The 20,744-nt window shown below is 34.8% G+C and overlaps 1 protein-coding gene across 4 annotated transcripts in view; it reads left to right on the forward strand.

The window, feature by feature from the left end:
• Nucleotides 1-20,744, forward strand: part of LUZP2 (leucine zipper protein 2) — a 423,667-nt gene that overhangs the window by 49,932 nt on the left and 352,991 nt on the right. The window contains exon 1 of one of the 4 annotated variants that reach the window (XM_032488378.1): nucleotides 18,970-19,579. The exons of 1 other annotated variant lie outside the window; for it this stretch is intronic. In XM_032488378.1, the coding sequence (XP_032344269.1) occupies nucleotides 19,518-19,579 (62 nt within the window). In that variant the 5' untranslated portion in view covers nucleotides 18,970-19,517. Of the gene's footprint in view, nucleotides 1-18,969; nucleotides 19,580-20,744 lie in introns of those variants that run through there. 2 more of the 4 variants (XM_032488379.1, XM_014568114.2) reach the window with 2 other exon arrangements.

Raw genomic sequence — 20,744 nt, forward strand, 5'->3', positions numbered from 1 at the left:
GTTTAGTTGTGTTATGCCTGTTGGACATCCAAATGCAGATGTCAGATAAGCCCTTAGATACACTGTGTGCAGAAGTGTGGTCCAAGCTAGAGTCTTATATAAGTCATTGGATGATAGATGTAGATACATTATGTAGTTGATAAGGTTAATATCTCCTAGGGGTCAAGTGCAAATAAAGAAAATAAAAGATTGGAGAGTAAGGTTGGGACATGTTAATATTTACAGATTGGGAATATGAGGAGAACCCAACAAAAATTTTGAGACAGGATGGCCAGTGAGGTCAGATGAGAAACAAGAAACACTGATATTATGGAAGCCAAGTCAAACAAGATATTAAGGCAAAGTGATCATTTTGGTCAAATGTGACATAAGGAAGTAAGGAAAGGATAAAAATTGACCACTGGATTAATAACCTTTTGCTACTCACATTATTCTTCTCTTTAGCTACAATTTGTACTTTCCTTGTATCTAAGTAACAATCAATTAGATGCAGTTTTTCCTTGTAGCAATGCAAATGGATCATAAAGTCAAATTTTAAATAATTACATGATTACTCAGCTAGAGACTACATTTTCTAACTTCCCTTACTATGTGACTATATACAGCCCATGGGATTTAATATAAGTGATGAGTTTTTATTTCAAAGTCAAGTTCTTATATATTTCCTTCCTCTTCCCTGCTGTTTTGGAAGTCATAATGACTGGAGCAACCTTGAAATTCATGTGTTGAGAACAGATGCCCACCAGCCCTAGATTACTCACTTCTGTAAGTTATGTGAGAGAAAAATAAACCATTATTATATTAATCTACTATATTTGGTGGTCATTTTATTATAGCAACTGAGCATGTATCTCATATGAATAACAGTCTTTGAGCTTCAGAAATTTAAATCCCAGAAAATAATGAATCATTATTCAAGCAACTGCTAAAGGAAGGACAGAAATAAGAAGTTGATTGAAAACTGTCACTAAGGATCTAAAATGAGATCAGAGTCTATCTAAACATCCTACCCCCCACCTCCAGTGAAGATCCATTTGTTATCTTAAATATTTCCATCATCAAGGGCATCTAATGGATGCCTATATATTGTAGTCCCGTGTTCTCTTATACTAAGGAGAACTGAATTAATTTAGCGTCATTTTACTTAGCTCTTGTTTTCTTAATTTCTTTCTTTTTGTTAGTGTGTATAATTTTAATATATATGACTGAGTGATTTAAGATAAATTGGGATAGTACTAAGGCTTATGGTAATGGCTCATTGGTATTGCTTTCTCTAGAAATAATTTGCTGAAGGAGTTAGAGAATAGTTCCCGTTTGCTTCTGGCATCATCACAATTTTCTAATACAATTTCCTGTGTGGAATTTAGGTATTTCCTTAGAAAGGGATAGCTAACATATATCAGAAAGAGCCCTGTTCTTGCCTAGAATGAGAAGATCTAGTTCTGTAGGAGCCTAAGTGGTATTTTTAGGTTTCCTTCAGGCAGAAATCCCCATAAATACAGGAAGGCTATTAAATACAGCTCCAGATGTCAGGAAAAATGACAGCTCCAGGTGATAGGACAGCCCCTGTTCTAAGCCATGACCCTGCTCCAACTTCCTAACTGCATTATTTTAATTCAAATCATGGGTCCTTCCTTTCACTACAGCTTTCAGAACTCACTTAGGCAGGCTCTTCCTGAGAGAAACAAATATCGGGTTTCACAATACTGTATTTTGACTCTATTGCAATATTGTTCACACCTCGTCTCTCTTGAAAATATTGTGCTATTTATCCCAAGGTGCTGCTTGGCCTTTGTCAAATTAGAGATCCCATTAGACTACATATAATAACAATCTAACCTATCATGAGAGATACTTATATGTGAGATACTGTTTTAATCATTTATCTAATCCTCAAAACTCCAAAAAGTATATACTATTATTATTCCCATTTAACATAGGAAATAACCAAGGCAAAGAGAAGAGGGTGAGTAATTGATTAAAAGTTACAGAGCTAATACATTTTAAAGCTAGGGTTTCATAGTTGACATCAGATTCTGGGATTTTAACCCCAACTTTATGTTTAAACTATGAAACAGTCTACAAGCTCTTTATTATCCTTATAGTTTGTGTTTACATACTTGTAGCTTACATTGGGGCTTAGTCAAGATTGTCCTTTGAAACTTCTAGAAAAGTTCAGGAACGTGTTCTCTGGCTATAAAGAAAAGTTTGGGCGATCAGCACAACACCTTGATTTTATTTGCCATCATTAAGTGTTTTGGCTGAAAAGCCATTTATGTTATTATTTTTCCCCAACTTAATAACAGAAGATTGTGTATTTTCTTCATGTGGCATCTTTCATCTAAAACTCTCAAAGGGCTCTACAAATGTTATCTCAATAATGATCTCATCATTGCTTTATCATACAATCTGTCTCTGAAGTAAGTGGCAAATAATTGAAACTCAGATGTATTACTTAACCAAGGTCGCAGACCCAACCCATCATAAACATGAAATAAAAATGTGTAGGTTAATTTATATTCAGTACTTTGCTGCATCACTGCATGCCAGCCAGGATCTTCCCTCAATTACAGTCTTGAAGCAGAGTTGCACCATTACTTGGTAGGTCCTAAGATAAAAAGTTAGATTTTATGTTGGCATCTCTCTTTTTGATATAGTAACAATAGGGACAATATTTTATGTTTGTGTGGTAATTGCTAACAGTTTGATCGCTTATACTGCATCATTTGATTTTCCAGATGTCCTGGAAGGTAGATTGGGTGTGACTCAAATAAGTTAAATAGTTTGCTGTGATAGCTACATTTCCCAATACTCTTTATTTAATTCCCATGCTCCCAGACCTGAGGTCCCAGTAGAGTTAACAGTAGAGTTAACATTTGAGGTAGGTATCATCTATACATCACACACACACACACGCACACACGCACGCACGCACGCACACACACAGCCACATACCCTTCGCTATTTCATTTTTTATCATCATTATCAGTGTCTTGTAGATGTGGTTCCCTGGAAACAGACAGAGACAAGGTGTTACATGCATATTTACTGGAAAGAACTCTCAGGAGGTATAACTGAAAGGGAGTGGAAAAGGCAGATTGGACAAGAGAAGAAGATGACCTGAAATACAACTAAATTCAGTGGATCTTGAGGAGCTTTGTTGTTGAGAGATAGCCCTTCAGAGTTTTCCCAAGTTGAGCTCTGGTATCTACACCTGAACCTATCAATGGCTAAAAACAACCTCTGGAATGGGGAAACTCTGAGCAAGGCAGTTCTTGGCAGTAAAGAACAAGTACACTCTGAAAGAAACAGTTGTGAGCCTTTACAGTATTCTAGCAGAGAGGGTGGACATGTGGGCCTTAAAGAAGGGTTCTGAGCAAAGCACCACAGTGCCCACTGCAGTCAGTAATATTCCCTAGGCAGGTACCATGTCCAGTACCTGTGCCAGGTACTGTGCTAAGATCTTAAATGCCTGATCTCATTCAGTCTTTACAACTTTGAAGTGACTAATATTATTGCTCTCATTTTACAGTTGATAAAGTTAAAAATATCTGCCAAAGATTATATAAAGGGTCACCTTTTGTGTTTAACCACCATTGTGTACTGCCTACCTATATTCAAATTCCTATTCCCAAGATGAGTAAAGTTTTACAAGTGTCTTAATTTCTCTTAAATTTCATAGATACATATTCCATTTAGAATTCTTTTGGGGTCAGGTTAAATGAAATTGAGACAACAAATATAGAGAATGTTACATACTGTCTAGCACATAGAATGTATTCAACAAATGGTAGTTCATTTTTATATTCATCTATGTCAGAGAGATTGGTTTTAATAATCCTACTTATAACACAGACTTCCCCTCTCAATGATAGAAAACAAAGATCTTCAAATCAATTTAAATAAAGAAAATTATCCTCTACCAAATGAATAACTTTGTTACTCTTGTTACCTGGAACTTTCAGATCACCTCTCATACCTGAATAATTGAAGAGGATCTAAGAGCAGAAGGCCACCTCCCCAACACAACCCTCCTCACACAGTACAACACTGAGGTTATTGCAGTCTGTCTGTGCAGGGATCCTTAACCTGACTTTAGCACCAAGAGCTTTCATTGCCACCCTGAAAAAAGAAAGTTCTATGTCATGATCAGAAGATTCTGAAATCCATTGCTAAAAGAAATACAGAATTTCCTTAATAGAAATAGAAGGTGACCTGACACCTATAAACTAATTAGGCAAATTTGTTTTCAAGTTTTTTTTATGGTACTCAGTACACATTAAAATCAAGAAAGGAAAAAAATGAACAAGAAGTTTTAAGTTCCTTCTCTGATGTGAGATATCACATTCTTCACATTAACTAACAGAATGCCTAGCATAGCTGGTACTTAATTAAAAATGCTTGTAGTAGAATAATAATGATAATTAGAACATTAAATTGATATTTTTTCTGTATCAAAATCCCAGATACCTTATCAGCATCCAGTGTGACCTTAGATGTCAGTGACATCTTTGTGCTTCATTTTTCTATCCACTATAATAGTACTGCTTGTTTTTATTTCCTACATACTTTGAGTTTCAGAGTGCTGTAAAGACTAACTTTTATTATCCAATTACATTTTTATGCAATTGCAACCAAAAATTTGTGCAATCGGTTTCTTTCAAACAGGTACATTTTCTATTTGAATCTGATTGATTTTGCAGTGAATGGCTAAGGTCCCAGCATAAATTCATGTAGCTGTTAAGTGGACAGCTGGATTTCCATAGACATCATGAGAATGTAGTACACTGAATGTAAACTCAAGACAAGTTACCAAATGAAAAAGAGAGACCTGAACAAAATGTAGACTTAAATATCACATGGGTTTTACAGCTACTTTCACATTCAGATGCTGAAGTACTAAACTACATTGAGGGAAAATGTGCCTGAGATAATTCCAATGAAGCAATGCAGGAAAATAACAGAAATCTTAATATTTCTAGCCACGAAACAAAAAGCGAGAAAACACAACTAAGGGTTTGAAGCAATAGAATGGGAAATAAATTTGGGGAGCTGTTTGAAGTGAATGTAACCAATGTCTGCCATAAAAGCGGTGTTAAAAGTGGAGGGAAAACAGAAGGGGACTGGCAGTAGATATCACTTTTGAATATCATAGAAGCCACAAAAGTCAAGTAAAGTGAAAGTTCAAATGTGGTCTGGAAGGGCTTAACAGACTGATGTGATGTTTGAGGTGAATTGGTGCGTTGTGGATTTATATGCATGGTTGCTTTATATTGACAATAGCCCATCCTTAAGCCAGTATTGTGACCAGAGTATAGAATATGCTGGTTAGGTAATATCTTGAGGTGGACACCTACTTCTTAAACCAGGATGTTGTATCAGCCCCATTCAAATCACCTCTGAGAGAAAACAGAAGTGTTTTCTCAAAGGAAAATTAATGTTTACTTACAGAAGCAGGATGATGAGCAACAGAGCAAGCAGGGAAGATAGCAGATATCCACTAAGACTGAACATGATCCCAACCTTTTCACATAAATTTATATTTCTATATAAATTACATATATATGTATAAACATATATATACTATGCACAGTATATATATATATGTATATATGTATACTATATACTATGTGTATAAGTATAACATAAACAAAAAGTAGTGGACGAGCAGATATCTGGTGTTCAAGATCTTTATACAAGTTCACCTTCAGCTGGATTTTAACATGGATTTTCAATGTTGACTTCAGTAGCATGTACAGAGGCGCATTTGATACATGATTTCATAAAATGCAAGACTTTACCAATATGACTGAGAATGATTATATTTCTTGTTGTGGCTCTTTGGAATAAATTCCATAATCACTAGCAAAGTGCATGGTTTAATTTTTGGGTTTCGTAGAAAAGAAACAGGAATGACTAATGCAAGTGTACACCTTTTTTAGAAATGGAAAAATAAAGTAACATGTATAAATAGTTCCTTCAGAACTATTCTAATGTTGCAGATTTTTAATTACTGTTTTTCCCTAAAGAGGCTGTATTTAAATAAAGCCAAAATGATGTATTCTTATAAAACTGAGAAGTAGGGAGATTTAACCACAGGGAGAGTGGGGGAAATACTATATGAACATGTTTAACTGTAAAAATTTTAATATGAGAGAGCTTAAGTAAGTTAGAAAACTTGTATATTGGTTGTTGTAACAGGTACTGTAGCTCTTATTTGGCACTTAATGTGTTTGGGTAGCATTAATCTAATTAATAAGCATCAAAAAATGAGTATAGATCCCAAAATGTTTACTTGGTTTACACAATGCTATATTTTTAATCAATTGTGCAGATCAAGTTTAAAAAAAAAAACTAATTAGCTTATGGAGGAAGTGTGATATAGAGAAAAATTATTTTTAAGTAAAAACAGGAAAGAACCAGATTGGAAATGAGAAAACCTGAGATCAGATTCTCCATGGCCATTAGTGAACTATATTGACTTAGGGCTACTTACATGTTCTCAATTTTCCTATCTCTAAAACAGTTAAATTGAATTCAAATCCAGGCCCTGACTGTTATTAACTGTATGGTTATGGACAAGTTATATGTAACTTCCTGAGTCAGCTTTTATATTTATACACTGGAGATAAGAATTTCTACTCCACAGAATTGTAGTGAGGATTAAGTGTATTCCCATTCTTAAAAAGCACTTTGTAGATATTAATACATTATATGGAAGTTTAAACCTCCTGCTAAAGTATAATTTATCCTAAAAACAACAAATGGATCTTCAAAGTGTTTTGTATTCTGAAATGCTAAAAATTAAGGATTTAGCAAGTACCCCAAATAAATTACAATATAAAAGTTTTAAACACACATATGGTCATATTATAAATTGATATTATTTATTGGATAATCTCTTGGAGCATAAGAAATTACAATAAAGTGTAGCACCATGAAACAAAAAACTTTTATGATCTCAGTTTCTTTTAGTAAGGAATCTAAGAGCAACTTAGATGACTGGTTCTGCTAAGTTCTGCTTATGATGTCTCATGAGTTTCCGTTCAGTTTTAGGCATACGTTTTTAAGAAGTGGCCAATATGAAGTGATTGTGTCACTATAATCTAAATAGGATATATGAGTTTAAGTTGTACCATATCCTTGCCAATATTTCATTTTGCTAGATTTTGTTTTAGCCATTCCAGAAGTGGATATCTCATTTCCAGTGGTAGTTTCTCATTGTTGATTTATTTTTTATTTCTCTGATGTCTAATGATGTTGAGGACTTATTTTCTGTGTGTATGCTTACATTTATACCATAATGTCTTCTTTTATAAAGTACCTATTCAGGTTTTTTCTTTTTTGCCAAGCTCTTTCTTGTTTGTCTTTTGATTATTGATTTTTAAGTGTTATTACACACTCTTGTTATAATGTCTTTGTCAAAACTATGTTGCATATTTTTCTTCTCCAGTCTCTGCCCTGCCTTTTATTTTCTTACTGGTTTCTCAAAAATCAAAAGTATTTTATTTTTTGAAGTACAATTTATCAGTGTATTTTCTCTTATGGTATTTTTGTACCTATCTAGGGAATATTTGACTAACTTAAGTTGTAAAGTGATTCTGTTATATTTTCTTCCTTTAAGTTTAAACGTAGTATGAGTACATCCTTGCTTTATTCTCACTCTTACAGGGAAACATTCAGTCTTTCACTGCTGAAAATAATGAAGTCTTTTATAAATACTTTTTGTCAGTTTGGTGGTTTCCCACCTATTTCCAGTTTGGTGAAATTTGTTTTCATGAATGGTGCTAAAAATTGTTTAATAATTTTCCTACACTGATTGAGATAATACATACTTTTTCTATCTTCATTAAAACAATAAAGCATTTATTTTTAATTTGAATGAAAAACTAGCATTGAATTTCTACAAAACATCTACTTGATGATGATGTTTTATTCTTTTTATATATTGCTGGATTAGGCTTTGTAATATTTTCCAAGGGATTTTGCATTCATAGGAAAAATTGCCTATAATTCTATTTACATCTTTTACTTTCGTCGAACTTCGTCACCAGAGAGATAGTAATCATAAAATTATCATGGAGTATATAGAGAGCAGATCTATCCTCCTCTAACTTCTCAAATAATTTAACATTAGTATTACTTCACCTTTCAACATCTGATAGAAAATAAATCACTGAAAGAGTCTGAAATACCCCTTCAGGATAACTTTAAATAAAGTAATTAAATTAATTTAGTAGGGCTACTTACATTTTCTAGTTCTTGGGTCATTTTTGTAAGTTTTTCATACATTTGTTCATTTCATCTAATTTCTGAAATGTATTCAAGTAATATAATCTTGTTTATTTAATATCTATAATGCTTATAATTACCTCTTTTTTTTGTAATGTTAGTAGTATGTATTGTAACTATTTTCTGTATCATTAATTTCTGCTTATTTTTATTATTTCCCACATGCAATTAATTTAGTTTAATTTGCTCTTTTTTCTACCTTCTTATGGTGAAAACTGAATCATTCTTTTTTTAATATTTTATCTCTGTAATATAAGCATTTGCCTTTTAAACATTGCTTTCATTGTATTACACAGCTATTGATAGATTGTATTTTCATTTTCATCTGATTCAGTCTTTTTCCAATTTTTCTGTGATTTCTTCTTTCATTCATTGGTTACTTAAAATATCTGGAAATTCTGGCATTAAATTTTTAATTTAAGTCTATTTGATAAGATTATATGTTCTAGAGGTTTCAATTTTTTGAAATGCATAGAGAATTGTATTATAGCTTGGCATATTGTCTGCTATGGTTAATGTTCCACGTACACCTGAAAACTGTGCTTTCTGTGTTTTTGGTGAGGCATTCTGTAAGTGTTAATTAGTTTAGTTAATAATATTCATCAAATTTTCTACATCCTATCTGATATTTTATATAATTGTTTATAGATTATTGGACTGGTTTGTTGAAGTATCCATCTAACTGTAGTTGCTTTTCTCTCCCTTGAGTCCCTTCGCATTTCCTTTTCAATTTTATATAAAAACTTTTTACGTACATGCACAGTTAAAATTATTGTATCTTTCTAATGATTTAACATTTTTATCAGTATGAAATATACCTCTTTATTTGTGGTAATAGTCTATGTCCTGAAACATTTTTTCTATTATTAATTTAACCACTCGAGTTTTTCATACAGATTTTTAAAATTTATTTTTGGTCTTTAAATTAAAATATGTTACTTGTAGACAATTTTTAGTTGCATATTTATCCAGTCTAACGATCTCTTCTTTTTAACTGATGCTCTTTTCATTTAATTTTAATTTAATTTTCAATTTATTAATAAAGTTTATGCCTACTGTTTTCCTATTTGCTTTCTATTTCTCACATCTAAGCTATTGTTCTTCTGTACTTCCTTGATTGCCTCCTTTTGGATTAATCTTTTTTTTTTATCATTGTTCTTTTTTTGTACTTTGGAATATTTGCTGTATGTATTTGCACTTTTTGATAATTACTTTAGTAAATATTATGCATTCATGTTTTTCATATTCTACCTAAAGTTAATGTTTACAACTTCCTATAACAGAAAAAAAAATCCTTCCATTAGTATAATTCCTTTACCATCTCTATCCTTTGTGTTATTGTTGCCATATATTAGTTCTACATATTCAAGCCACAGAATGTAATACTACTGGTTTTTATTTCTTCTTTAAAAAAATAAGAGAAATCATAGCCTTTTGTATTCATCTAAATATGTACAATTTCTAGACCTCCTCATTCTTTCCTATACACTTGCATTTTCATATTGTATCCTTCTTCCACCTGAATGATGTCTTTTATCATCTGTGATAGAGCAGATTTTCTGTTAAGAGATCTTTCAAGGTTTATTTATTTGAAAATATCTTTATTTTGCCTTCATTTTTAAAGGGTATTTTTGCTGAGTATGAAATTCTGGATTGAGAGTTTTAAAGCAGTTTATAAATACTGCCCCACTGTGTTCGCTACCCTATTGTTTCTGTTGAGAATCTCATGAATGTTGAGACTCCTATGTATGTTACGCTCTTGTTTAAGATTATCTTTTACTTTTCAGCAAGTTGAGTATGATATATCTAAGTGTGGTTCCTTTTGGATTTATTCTGCTTAAGTTTGAAAATGCAAATGTATGTTTTTTAAACATATTTGACATTTTTGTCATTTTAAAAATAATTTATATGTCCTACTCTTTTTCTCTTATCCCTCTGGAACTCCAAATATGTATTTATTAGACAATTTGATACGATACCACAGTTCACTAAATCTTTGTTCATACATTTATTTGATAATTTTTTTCTCTCCTTCAGATAGGATTATTTCTATTTATGTGTCTTCAAGTTTACTAACCCTTCACTTTTCAGTATTCAAACTGTGTGTTTTTATTTCATATATTGTATTTTCAGTTCTAGAATTTTCATTTTGATTATCTTTATGGTTTAAATTTCTCTGTGGTCTTTGTCTACTAATTTCAAAAGAAATGTTGCTTGGGTTCTATTTCCACTGATTGCTTTTATTTTTGATTATGAATACATTTTCATGTTTCTTCATGTGTCCAGTAATTCAGTTGTATGCTTGCCATGTGCTGAATACATTGTAGAGGTTCTAGATTTTGTGATCTTTCTTTAATGGATGTTGAATTTTCCTCTTTAAACAGTTAAATTACTGCTCATTCTTTACAAAACCATCAGGTTTTAAAGAGTTCTTTTTTTGTCCTTTATATTATTTTATTTTAGATTCCACAAATAAGTGATATCATATGGCATTTTTCTTTCTCTTTCTGACCCACTTCACTTAGAATGACGATCTTTAGCTCCATCTATGTTGCTGCAAATGGCACTGTTTTATCCTTTTTTATCGCTGAGTAGTTAGTGTTCCATTGTATATATGTACCACATCTTTATCTAGTCATCTGTTGATGGACATTTGAGTTGTTTCCATGTGTTGGCTATTGGAAATAGTGCTCGTGTCTTTTTGAATTTTTTTTTCTCCAGGTATATGCCCAGGATTTGGATTGATTGATCATATGGTAAATCTATTTTTAGCTTTTTAAGAAGCCTCCTTACTGTCCTCCATTGTGGCTTTGCCAATCTATACTCCTACCAACAGTGTAGGAGGGTCCCCTTTTCTCTACACCCTATCCAGCATCTGTATTTGTAGACTTTTCAATGATGACCATTCTGGCTGGTGTGAGGTGATATCTCATTTTAGTTTTGATGTTTGTTTCTCTAACAGTTAGCAATGCTGAGCACTTTTTCGTGTGCTTGTTGGCCATTTTTATGTTTTCATTGGAGAATTGCTTGTTTAGGTCTTCTGCCCATTTTTGGATTGGACTGCTTGTTTTCTTGATTTTGAAGTGTATGAGGTGTTTGTATATTTTGGAAATTAGTCCTTTATCAGTCACATCATTTGCAAATATTTTCTCCCATTCTGTAGGTTGTCTTTTCATTTTGTTGATGGTATCCTTAGCTCTGCTTTTAAGTTTAATTAGATCCCATTTGTTTATTGTTGCTTTTATTTCCATTACTCCAGTAGCTGGTTAAAAAATATGTTGCTGTGATTTATGTCCATGAGTGTTCTGCCTATAAAGAGTTCTTATGATAAATCTCTATGAGTTTTGTCATTGTTCTAAGACACACCTGTTTTACCAGTGTATGACTCCTACTCCAAAAGCCTGGATTTTATGGAATTTTAACTAAATGCTTGAGGTGTTTGTAAAGTGCTATCAGGGTTTCTCCATTCTGACTGGATGAGAATTCCAATATATCACAGTAGTTCAAAAACTCTGGTATTTCTATTCCAGACTCATTGCAGCTGCAGAATAGCAGAACTAGGTGTGAGTAAAAAATATCGCCTGCCATGTTAGTAAACAAAGGATGTTGCATGCTCAAGATATCACATTGCAGCCACCCTGATGGTAGCCCTCAGGATGGAACCAAAGGGCCCTGCTGCCAAGCCCTCAGCCCACTGCAGCCACCCTCAACAGTGCCACCTGAGGAGACTCAGGATGGAAATCACAGGATACTGGCCTTAGATAGCTAAGGTGCTTATCAAAGGAATGATTTCAATGAGCCTGACTCTTGCATTTTCCCATACATAGAAAAGTGCTAAACTCCTTAACTTGAGGTATCTAGTTTTCTTTAATTAACAGTAATCTTTTGATGTTCTGATTACCTAGTCTGTGTTGCAAAAACTCCTGTATATCCTGGCTCTTCCCTTACCTCTTCAGTGCAGTCCCTTAACAAGATCTGAGAGGCTGTTCCCTGGCTTGAAGTCCTCAGAATGTCCACCCAATAAAACATAACTCTCAACTTTTAGGTTGTGCATTTTTTCAGTCTGTATAAGCCTTACAGAGTCTGGTCTGCATTTATGAAGCCAAGTCCTTGGCCAAGGATCCATGGTAGATCACCCTGAAGTATTTTGGAGATTTTTGCAAAGCTTCTTCTCTGGTACTGTTTCTCACAAATCCTAAGCACTTTAGCAGATCAAAATTCTGCCTCCTCGTCTCGGTAGGACTATTGTTTCCCTTGTCCTCCACCTTCTTGTGCCATAGTAGTTAAAACAGTCCCCTTGAGAAAGCTGGTGTGAGCATGGGCTTGCTTTCCATGATCCTGTTCTTCCTATATCCCAGTGCTTGAAATAATTCCTTTTTTTTCCCCAAACTTTATATTTATTTCAAGTAGGAGGACAAGTCTTATACCAATTATTCCTTCATGCCTGGAAACTGAATTCTCATCATTAATTACATTTTGAGTTAAATATAATATTGGATGCGAGGATGTTTTGAAAACCATATGTCCAGTGTAACGTAGAGTGAACATAGAAAAACTATGCCTTAGAAATCTTGATTTAATCGTGGTTCTGTAATGAGAGTTAGTCATAGAAGAGGGACTAAATTAGATCTTAAATTTTTCTGTGTTAAGAAATTCATTGAGACAGACAAATGTGGGCAGCAAAAAAAAAAAAAAATGGAATAAGAGATGCCATTGATTTTTTTTTTTAAGTTAAGTGATCCAGTGAATGGATCCGTTAAGCAGACCAGATTCTTTTGTAAATATACTGCAAAATATGAAAATACTTTTTTTTTTAAAAGAGTTTAAAATTCATACATTAAAGCATTGCTGTGCTCATTACAAAAGACTTCTTTACAAAAGGATTTATTGAGGTCTCAGTACTCTGGTGAATTCCCAATATAATTGCCGAAAGCAGAATTATAATTTATCTCCTACATTTGGATAAAAGAAAGCAGACCAACTGTTTTCTGTATTATTGTGTTATCTATTTCTGCAAGTGAATAGACTTAGTCCCAGAGTAACTCACATACATGGTGATATTAGCAAAGAAGAGGACACAGGATTGTTTCCAGGGCAACAAGTATAAGGTAGATAAGATCCCCAAGTCCCTCTTCCTTACTGGGGAAGTCCCACTCCAGGGCTCTTATACAAACATCTCACCATTCATGTGAACCAGCAGGATAACTTATAAAGAAGGTAGGGAATTCAGTGGGTCAAAGCCATTTAATGATATAACTTGGCTAAAAAGAACTAAAGGATATAGGGTTCAGTCTTTGTTGGTTTTTGTTTTTTGATTGTTGTTTTTGTTTTGTTTTATTTTTGTATGGAATACAGACTAGTATTAACCTTATATTTCTGTTTTCTTCTTTATGGCGTATTTGGTTTAAAAAAAAAGGATAATTGGCCTTAGTAAAGTAAATTTCCTTTGGACAGTTTTCTTTAGCAACAATAAAACAGTGAGTATGAAAGCAGTAAACATATTTCGAATGGACCATTTAAAACCTCTTTTTTTTTTTTAAAGGTCTTTAACCCCTGGGTCCACAAATATTTGAATAAAGTTAGTGATTGATTTAGAAATTACATAAATTAAAATATAATTTTTTTACAGTATTTTCACCTTCTTTGGCACTGAGAAAAGTGAGAAATACTCCTAATCTCAATAGATTCATAGTGTAATGAGGAACAGAAATATATAATTACTAAATAGTATTATAAGTACAATATCAAGGCAATCTACCTCATGACATAACATTAAAAAGAGAGACTTTACTAAGTTTATGGTGGCAGATGAGTTAAGGAAAATATTCTAGAAAGAGATGATGGCCTTGGTGAGTCTTAAATAATTCAAGTAAGTTATAGTTGTCCCTCAGTAACTCTGGGGGGATTGGTTCCAAAACCCCCATATACACCAAAACCCTACAATGCTCAGGTCCCTTATATAAAATGACATAGTATTTGCATATAACCTATGCATATCTCCTAGTATACTTTAAATCATCTGTAGATTAAATGATATATAAATAGTTGTAACTAAAATGTAAATGCTATGTAAATTGTTGCCAGTGCACAACAAATTAAATTTTGCTTTTTGGAACTTTCTGGAATTTTCTTTTTCAAATCTTTTCCATCCACGGTTGGTTGAATCTTCAAATTCAGAACCCACAGATATGGAGAGCTGACCATTTGGGTATTGTGAATGAGTGAATACTTCTTGAAGAAGGAATAACAAAAAAGTATGAAGTCGTGTCTAGAAAAACTTCTGTTGCTCTGTTTGGAGTGCAACCTGAAAGTTAAAGAAGAGAGAAAAGACATGTATTGAAAACATTGAGTAATTTCCTAGAATCTTTAAGGCAATAAAAATATTTGCAGCTTCAGTATGTTATACTAGGGGAATGGATTAGAGGAAAACACATCCGAGACTAAAGATCATACTTCAGAATCAAAAGATGATGAACCCTAAATAGAGCCCTGGTGACAGGTCTAACCTAGGGGTGGGTGATTGCTATAAATGAATACTTAGGAAATAAAATTCGTAGGACTTGTTGATTGACCAAATGTGAGAGAAGTGAGAGCTGAAAGTAATGATGATTCCCAGGTTTGTAAGCTGAGTGACTGAATTGATGGAGATACGAGGGAATAAACAGAAGGATGATCAGACAGAGAGAAGAGAAAGAAAGTTCATTGTGATTGAGTCTGACCTTGAGGTACCAAGAGAAATCTAGGTAAGGGCTCAGTGAAGAAATCTAGCTGAACATTAATCATATTGAAAATAGTAAACCCCCCAAAAAACTATAAGTTCACCATGGAAAGAAATATATGGAATTTTAAAAGGAGAAGATAAAGGATGAAACTGTAGGGGATGTTGTAGTTTAGAATATAAAAGTAGAAAAGTAAATGCAGAAATAATGAGAGAGAAGAAGTGGCAGGACAGTTGAATGAGGGAAATGATAACCTTTTCAACAAATGATGCTAGGACAACTAGATATCCACATACAAAGAATTAAGTTGGATCCCTATCTCTCACCATGTACAAAAACTGACTCCAAATGGATCAAATGTAAAACAATAAAACTCTTACAAGAAAATATAGACATGAATAGTCATGATCTCGGGTGAAGCAAAACCTTCTTAGATACCAAGAGCACAAGTAACAAAGGAAAAAAAAATTACACTAATTGGGCTTCAAGAAAATTAAAAGCTTTTTTGCTGAAAATGATACCATCAAGAAAATGAAAAGATAACCCATGGGTTGGGAGAAAATATTTTCAAGTCATATATTTAACAAAGAAATTGTATCCAGAATGTATAAAGAACTCTTATAATTTAGAAATAAATCATAAATGACAATTAAAATGGGCAAAGAATTTGAATAAACATATCTCCAAAAATTGTATATGAATGGCCAATAAACACATGAAAAGATGCTCAGTAACGTCAGGTAAACACAAATCAAAACCACAATTAGATACCACTTTATATCCATAGGAATATCTACAATAGTAATAAAAATAAACTAAAAATTCCAAGTACTGGAATTCCACATAGAGAAATTGACATCTTTCCATATTACTGGTAGGAATGTACAATGGTGCAGCCATTTTGGAAAGCAGTTAGGCAGTTTCTCAAGAAAATTAAACATAGTATTACCATATGATCCAGGAATTCCTCTCCTAGGTATATACCCAAAAGAATTGGAAACAGATGTTCCCAAAGGAAACTATATGAATATCCATAGCAGTATCATGCATAATAGGCAAAACGTGGGAAACAACCCTAATGTCCATCAATTGATGAAGGGATAAACACAGTGTAGTATACCTCTGAAACAGAGCATTATTCAGCAATAAAAATAAATGAAATACTGATACATGCTACAACATAGATAACCCTTGAAACAATATTAAAGACATCAGTCACATAGACCACATGTAATTCAATTTATATGAAATGTCAAGAATTAGGCACATCCATAGAAACAGTAATTAGATTGGTGGTTGCCAAGGATGGGGGAGAAGAGAGAAAGGAGGGAGTGGTGGTGACTGCGAGTGAGTGCAGGGTTTATTCTGGTGGTGATGAAAATGTTCTGGAATTAGATAATAGTGATGATTTCAAAACTTTATGAAAATGTTAAAAAAAAAAACCATTGAATTATACACTTTAAAATGGTGTTTTGGGTACCTGAATATGTCTCAGTAAAGCTGTTTAAAATATAACCTTATGTCTCCCAATTCCAGGATTTTATGGAAACTAGCCTTTCAGTGTAACTGCATGGGCTTTCTTGATGCCCTTTATCCAGACTTGGGTATAGTTACTGCAAAAATACTTTTGCTGAGTTCAGTGTTGTGACTCAGCACAGGAAAAGTGGTTTCAGCTAAGTGAATCTCTTGACTGCACTGCTACATTTTTATATTCCTATATCAAGTCTCTGAAGCCATAAAATCAATTCTGGATTTGAGTTTTCCTGTGACAGTATGGACAGGATGATGGAGACTTACGGTCTTGTAATTCATTAAGAAGAAAAGTCTTCTGCTGGGAGGCAGATCTATTCTGGAATTCAGAATATAGTACTTCAGTCCTCTAAATCTGTAGGACTTTCCACAATCTCACTTAGGTTCTCTATCCAAGATGTGCTTGCCTGATGCTCCTATGCCCTCCTAAGTTAGATGGTTTTTTTCCTGCTTACATAAAGTGCACAAAGGTCAACAAGCCTTGTGGTTTGTTATTGGTGTCAAATACAGCAGCATAAACCATCTAAACAGGTCATTCAGGTACTTCCCTTTCCTGGTTGACAATCTACAGCCTGACTGATGTATATCTCACATTTAATTTAAAGCAATATAATTTAGGTTGAGAAAAATCTTCTTTCACATAAATACATTTGAAAAAAAACTTGTCCTCAAGAAAGCAAATGCTTTGAAATGATGTAGACTGATTTGAATGCCATCTGCACTGTGTAAGTTACTGAGTGACCTTCAGCAAATTACTTAACCACTCAATCTGTCACCTCAACTGCAAAAGAGGAAATAATAGAAATGACTACCATACTTGATTCCTATGATTAAGACACAATATAATTCAAACTTGTTAGGTAAACAAAAATGTGTTCTATAAGTATGAGTGTCATTCCTCAGCATACATTTATATATATATATTTTTATAACCAAGTAGTCATATGTCTTTGTTGAGTATACAACTCAAAAGATCACTTTCCAAACTGAGCAGGAAATCTATTGTAAGGTAATTCTGGCAGGAGCAAACGGAAATAAATATTTTCCTTTGGAATCAGAGTTCTCTTTGGGGAAATTTTAGTGCAATTTTTCTTTGTAAAATGGCATGCAATTCACAAGTGAGTTGATTTGTATATGCCTAGTTGTATCTGTAGTGTGTGTTACTACGGCCCAAGAGGATGGTATCCAGTTTGCCAAAGTTATTACTCATCTATTTTGATTTTAAAGCGATATCTGTTCTGTGAGTGTTTTAACTTTAAACCCATTAGAAGCAATAACAAAAACAGATCAGTAAATTAGACAGTTAATTCGTTAAACTTGTACCCTCTTTAAAATAAAGCTTTATAACACATGGGTTCTTCCTACAACTGTCTTCAAAAACTAAACTAAAGGGGATGCTTCATCTAAGTTTTATTATAAATCACTAGCCCCTGAAAAAACTGGAGAATGAGTGGAACCATCTGGATATGAATTCCCAGAGACCACCTGACCTTTGCCCTCTAGAGTCTTTGATGCATGTCAGCCTCTATTGAACATCAACTTTGTGTTAATCATTGGGCTAGTTATGCTAGCTTTGGATGTTCCAGGCAACAGTAGGATTTGCTTAAGATTTAGAAGAACCCAGTTCTTTGTTGAAAAAGAAAAAAAAAAATTCAGCTCAGATCTTTATGGTCTTTGGTTTCCTCATCTCTGTAATACAGATAATTCATATTTCTCTAGGTTGACTTATAACAATCAAATGAAATAATGTATAGAATACTGTTTTATAAACTATTTATCCAGGATATCCAGCTGAAATATTTTAAAAAATTACATATACCATGTTGTGAAAATTCTAGAACTGAGTATCTCAGTAGATGAACTTGGCTGTTTCCTAAAATTACTTTTGCAAAATGTCATTTTGTATTAGAGTTCTGCTATTTCATTTTCGTAATTATTTTTTTTCAGAATAAAGCTTACTAAATATCAGCTGTTAATTATAGAAAATTTGGAAAATATAGAAAACAAAATTAAAGATAAAATCTTCTGTTTTCCAAAACCATCACTCCGAGCTAATTACTGTTAACATTTTGATGACTTTTTCAGTTACATTTCCTCACCTGAAGAAAAGCAACCCTTTAGGTGAGTTGAAACTGGGCCGGCCACCAGCTCCAACCCCACGGCCAGTTGCCACTACAAGCAGACAAATTGAAATTAGAGGAAGATCAGAAATCCTCAAAATACAGAAACAGCTGACGACTTAACTGTCCGTAAATCTCTTTATAGTACATGTTTGCGGACTAAGAAGGAATCTTGCAGTGGCAGTAGGAGCCCGGGGTGCATTTCTGGACGCTGCTCACTCCTGCTGTCCTTCCGTCCGCATCAGAGGAATCCGTACGCATTTCTAATTAGAACAATATTTTAAACACTGTCTCCAGAGCAGCGTTTTTCCAAACACTGTTTAGTCAGTTGAGGACACCTGTCTGTGACTCTCAAGCCTCTGAAAGTCTTTCCCTGTGAATTCTGTCTCGCCTCCTGCCGCGCACGCCGGGTTCAGTTACTGGCAGATTAGATTTCTCTCCTGGCCCCCGACCCGCCCCTCCGCATCCTCTGGAGAAGTGGGAATAAAAGATCAGACCCAGGCGGGCGTGCAGCCAGGTGAGCGCAGCCCGTTGACCGGAGCGCGCGGGGCCATCGCTGGGCACCCCTCCCTCTCTCCCGCGCCGCCTCCAGCGCGAGTGACAACGCGCCCTCCAGGCTCGGGAGCGGCGGCGCCGAACAATCCCAGGCCGGGTTCGCCTCGCTGGTGACATCACTCCCGAAGATACTCCCCACTCTAAGCGCCTGCCTTCGCGAGGCGTCCGTCCGTTTGTCGGTTTCCTTCCGTCCACTGCTGGAGAGGGGTCATTGCCGGCCGGGAACAGAGGAGCGACAGGACCCGGAGAAGGAGGGAGAGCGAAGGCAGCGGGGAAAGGAGGACCCCGGCAGGCGACAAGCATGAAATTCATCCCAGCGCACTACTTGCTGCCTCTCCTGCCAGCGCTGGTCCTCAGCACCAGGTGAGTCCAGGAGCGTGAGTGACCTGAGCTGAGGGGCGCTGCCAGTAGGTTGGTCCTACCTCAGGTCACCTGTGGGGGCCAAGGACAGACACTTTAGCTGTTTGCATCTCCCCCCTAAGTTAAGGGGTCTTTCTATAATTTGTGCTCTGAAATCCTTCTGGGAGAATAGAGATCTTTTCTAATTATCCTAGCCCTTAAGTATTCCTTCCAGTGAGTGGACCAAGTGCTTTTCCTTCCAAAGACGTGTTTCCCTTCAGCCCCAGAAGTAGCAAACAGATAACATGCGGTAATAGACCAAAATAAAGAAAGGAAATTAGACAGACAGGGAGAGTATTGTCACCAGGCAGTGTCTTTACACTGGAGCTGTCTTAGCAGCCACAGAGCCTACCTCCTTCGCCAAGTGTGTCTGATTTTAGAATACAGGAAGATGGTTAGCATTGCAGAAAAGTTGCCGGACTTGTGAAATGGCCTGTTTTAACGTCTAGAGTAGGCTTACTGGTAGGCAGTTTCCTTTGGCTGTCTTGTGAACAGGTCAAATGAAAGAGCATACAAGGCGATTAAAAGTTAGAAGACACTCTCAGAGTGCTGATGCAGGACCCTAGTCAGAAACAATTAAGTACTGTACTCCATCACTAGCCATAGATGGGACTTTAAGCTCCAGCACAGAGGAGCTATTTTTAGTGGAGGTTTAAAATGCAGTGGTTGAAAAGAGTTTTGTGACTCCCTACTGTTGATCAAGTCCCAAAGTTGGTGATGGGCTTGAATTCTTCTTCCACAAGAGCTGCACAAAGGTGGACTGTTTCATTGCCCAGGACTGAGCCTTTATTCTGCATGGCCTGAACATCATATTGGCAGCAACCTCTTTCCCTTGGCTACTATAAAATAAAATGACCCACACAGGATGAAGATCTTTTTGAATCTATGTGAATGGAAACATTATCTGATTATGTATCTGATGGTAAATGAAGAGGGGAAATAGGAGTATATCTAATTCTGAAATTGAGAAGTATGAAGGAAACTCATTATCTATGAAAAATCAGGGCATCAAAATTCTTGATTCTACTCCTAATTGACACACCCTCTTTTAGGCTCTTGTAACCAAAATTTCTTTTTAGTGTGAGTACTGTTTGATTTAGCCCCAATAGTTGATGAACTTAGTCTTTCC

This window comes from Camelus ferus, chromosome 10 (genome assembly GCF_009834535.1).
Source record: "Camelus ferus isolate YT-003-E chromosome 10, BCGSAC_Cfer_1.0, whole genome shotgun sequence".
Lineage (NCBI taxonomy): Eukaryota > Metazoa > Chordata > Mammalia > Artiodactyla > Camelidae > Camelus > Camelus ferus.